The sequence below is a fragment of the Rhinopithecus bieti genome, unplaced genomic scaffold, assembly GCF_001698545.2.
Source record: "Rhinopithecus bieti isolate Rb0 unplaced genomic scaffold, ASM169854v2 scaffold_4658, whole genome shotgun sequence".
Classification (NCBI taxonomy): Eukaryota; Metazoa; Chordata; class Mammalia; order Primates; family Cercopithecidae; genus Rhinopithecus; species Rhinopithecus bieti.
Window position 1 is genome coordinate 35644 of NW_016804523.1, and position 3521 is coordinate 39164.

General features: G+C 39.3%; 1 protein-coding gene across 3 annotated transcripts in view; it reads left to right on the forward strand.

The window, feature by feature from the left end:
- Positions 1 to 3521, forward strand: part of MKKS (MKKS centrosomal shuttling protein) — a 33638-nt gene that overhangs the window by 20723 nt on the left and 9394 nt on the right. For all 3 annotated transcript variants that reach the window (XM_017868879.1, XM_017868881.1, XM_017868880.1), the window contains one exon: positions 598 to 1998. In XM_017868879.1, the coding sequence (XP_017724368.1) occupies positions 1014 to 1998 (985 nt within the window). In that variant the 5' untranslated portion in view covers positions 598 to 1013. The remainder of the gene's footprint in view (positions 1 to 597; positions 1999 to 3521) is intronic.

Sequence of the window (3521 nt, forward strand, 5' to 3'; positions counted from 1 at the left end):
AGCACTTTGGGAGGCAGAGGCAGGCGGATCACCCGAGGTCGGGAGTTCGAGACCAACCTGACAAACATGGAGAAACTCTGTCTCTACTAAAAATACAAAATTAGCTGAGCATGGTGGCACATGCCTGTAATCCCTGCCACTGGGGAGGCTGAGGCAGGAGAACTGCTTGAACCCAGGAGGCGGAGGTTGCGGTGAGCCGAGATTGCGCCTATTCCCCCCACCCCGGGAACAAAAACGCAAAACCCACCTAAAAAAAAAAAAAAAAAAAAAAAAGACTCAGAGACCTAATTCTGTGTTTTATATTGTAGCATTTCTCTCCTAGAAGCATGCCATATTCAAATAACTGCTGTAAGCTTTCTAGCCATGTTGTGCCTTACAGAATCACTGAAGTACAAGCACTTTTTCTTGTAGAGGGGATTTATTGAAGAATAAGGGAATTTTAAGTCAAAGTTGGTTTACTTTTCTCATTTTCGGGAGGTTTGTGCCAGTTAGTAGTTCCTTTTCTAAAAGCCAGCAGAACATTAGAATAAATTATTAAACTGTAGTCTACAAAATGCTTGGGAAGTATTTTCTAAAATGTTTTATTTTATTTCTTAGATAAAGAAGCAGCTTTGAATCTGAGCTTCATGTCAAAAGAAGAGATGAAAAATACCAGTTGGATTAGAAAGAACTGGCTTCTTGTAGCTGGGATATCTTTCATAGGTGTCCATGTTGGAACATACTTTTTACAGAGGTCTGCAAAGCAGTCTGTGAAATCTCAGTCTCAAAGCAAACAAAAGAATATTGAAGAGTGAAGTAAAATAAATATTTGGAATTACTAATTTGTCATGAAACCATTATATGATGATTAGCTTCATAAACATTGAACTGTTTGATTTTATAGCCACAATGCTGCATATTCATACTTTAATTCCTAAAGAATAATTTTTAATGTTAAAACGTGATAATACAATAAATAGAAAAATGTGGTTTACAAAATAAAATGGTCTTCACTAGTTACCACCTGAAGTAAGATGTCTCGTTTGGAAGCTAAGAAGCCATCATTGTGTAAGAGTGAACCACTGACAACTGAGAGAGTCAGGACCACACTTTCTGTCTTGAAAAGAATCGTAACATCATGCTATGGCCCTTCAGGTAGGCTGAAGCAGCTGCACAATGGCTTTGGAGGTTACGTGTGCACAACCTCACAGTCCTCAGCCCTGCTCAGTCACCTTTTGGTCACACATCCCATTTTAAAGATCCTGACAACGTCCGTGCAGAATCATGTGTCAAGCTTCAGTGATTGTGGCTTATTCACAGCCATTCTTTGCTGCAACCTGATTGAAAATGTTCAGGGATTAGGCTTGACACCCACCACTGTCATTAGATTAAATAAACATCTTTTGAGTCTTTGCATCAGTTATCTCAAGTCCGAGACCTGTGGTTGTCGAATCCCAGTCGACTTTAGTAGTACTCAGATCCTCCTTTGTTTGGTTCGCAGTATATTAACAAGTAAACCTGCCTGTATGCTCACCAGAAAGGAAACAGAGCATGTCAGTGCTTTGATTCTGAGAGCCTTTTTGCTAACAATTCCAGAAAATGCTGAAGGCCACATCATTTTAGGAAAGAGTTTAATTGTACCTTTAAAAGATCAAAGAGTTATAGATTCCACTGTATTACCTGGGATACTCATTGAAATGTCAGAAGTTCAATTAATGAGGCTATTACCTATCAAAAAATCAACTGCCCTCAAGGTGGCACTCTTTTGTACAACTTTATCCGGAGACATTTCTGACACTGGAGAAGGAACTGTGGTGGTCAGTTATGGGGTTTCTCTTGAAAATGCAGTCCTGGACCAGCTGCTTAACCTAGGAAGGCAGCTAGTCAGTGACCACGTAGATCTTGTCCTGTGCCAAAAAGTTATACATCCATCTTTGAAGCAGTTTCTCAATATGCATCGTGTTATTGCCATAGACAGAATTGGAGTGACTCTGATGGAACCCCTGACTAAAATGACAGGTAAAACTCACTTTTGGTTTTGCCCCTTACAGTTAATAAATCACACTTTTTTGAGCAGAGATATTTTTGGTTTGTGTCACTGTTAACATCTTGAAAAATTGACACAGCATATGTCAGTATCATTTCTGGCATCAAAGGTTTCTGAAAAAAGATCCTGTATTCACATACTAAAAATGCAGTTGATTATAGCCATTTTCATATCATAATCTAACCCCCCCCAATATTTTACAGGTTATTGAAAAGTCTAACATCCTCATAATCCTAAGGTCTTTCATACACAAAATTCTTCAGCCTCAATTCACAAAACTTTTTTTTTTTTTGAGACGGAGTCTCGCTCTGCCGCCCAGGCTGGAGTGCAGTGGCCGGATCTCAGCTCACTGCAAGCTCCGCCTCCAGGGTTTATGCCATTCTCCTGCCTCAGCCTCCCGAGTAGCTGGGACTGCAGGCGCCCACCACCTCGCCCGGCTAGTTTTTTGTATTTTTTAGTAGAGACGGGGTTTCACCGTGTTAGTTAGGATGGTCTCGATCTCCTGACCTCGTGATCCGCCCGTCTCGGCCTCCCAAAGTGCTGGGATTACAGGCTTGAGCCACCGCGCCCGGCAAAACTCTTAAATCATGTTATATTTAGAAAATAATTTTGTAACTAGAATGCCCCTTTTTCTTCACTTTATCATAATTGCAGCAAACTTCTGTCCTTCTTCTTAAGTACTTGTTTCTAATGGGAGGGGGATGTACACGCACCACTGTTTTACCTGTATCAAAACTGTTTCCAGCTGAACTTGAGAACCAAGATTATCTTTTACTTTCAACACCTATTACAGACCTGACCCACAGTAGGTGTTCTAAAGTGTTTGTTGAATTGACTGAAATATAGTTGGTAATATACAGAACTACAATAGGCAAAAAAATTCACTGTATTTTACAAACTCAGCAAATTAAAAGCAAATATAAGACCTGTTAGAGCCAAAGAAAAATGACGAGCTGAAGAGTTCCTAATTTGAGCTACTTTTTAGTGTTCCTTTAATTGCTTTGATAATCTCTCAGAAAGATGATCATTTAGTCTGCATTGTTTCCAATTTTTAAGTTATTAGACTTAAACCATTGTTAAAGTTCATTAATAAAAGTCTTAGTATAAATTATCAAAAAAGGGCCTTATGTATGCTCAGTGTTGAATATATAGTATCTCTGGGTTACTGTCCTACCTTTGTAAGACTCAAATGACTGTCAAAGTGCAAGTTTCTTAATAATGGAAATAATTCCTTAGAACTCATTGTTGGTATGGTAAGTCAGACTGATATCCTTAAATATCTTAGTTTTGCATGAATCTGGCAATTTCCAGCTTGTAAATACTGGGTCTTCCAGATTGATTTTTAAAATATGGGACACTTCAGCCAGGTGTGGTACATGCCTGTAGTCCCAGCTGCTTGGGAAGTTGAGGCAGGAGGATTGCTTGAGCCGAGGAGTTCAAGTCCAGCCTGGCCAACAAAGCAGGACCACATCTAAAAAAAAAAAAAAAAAAAAAA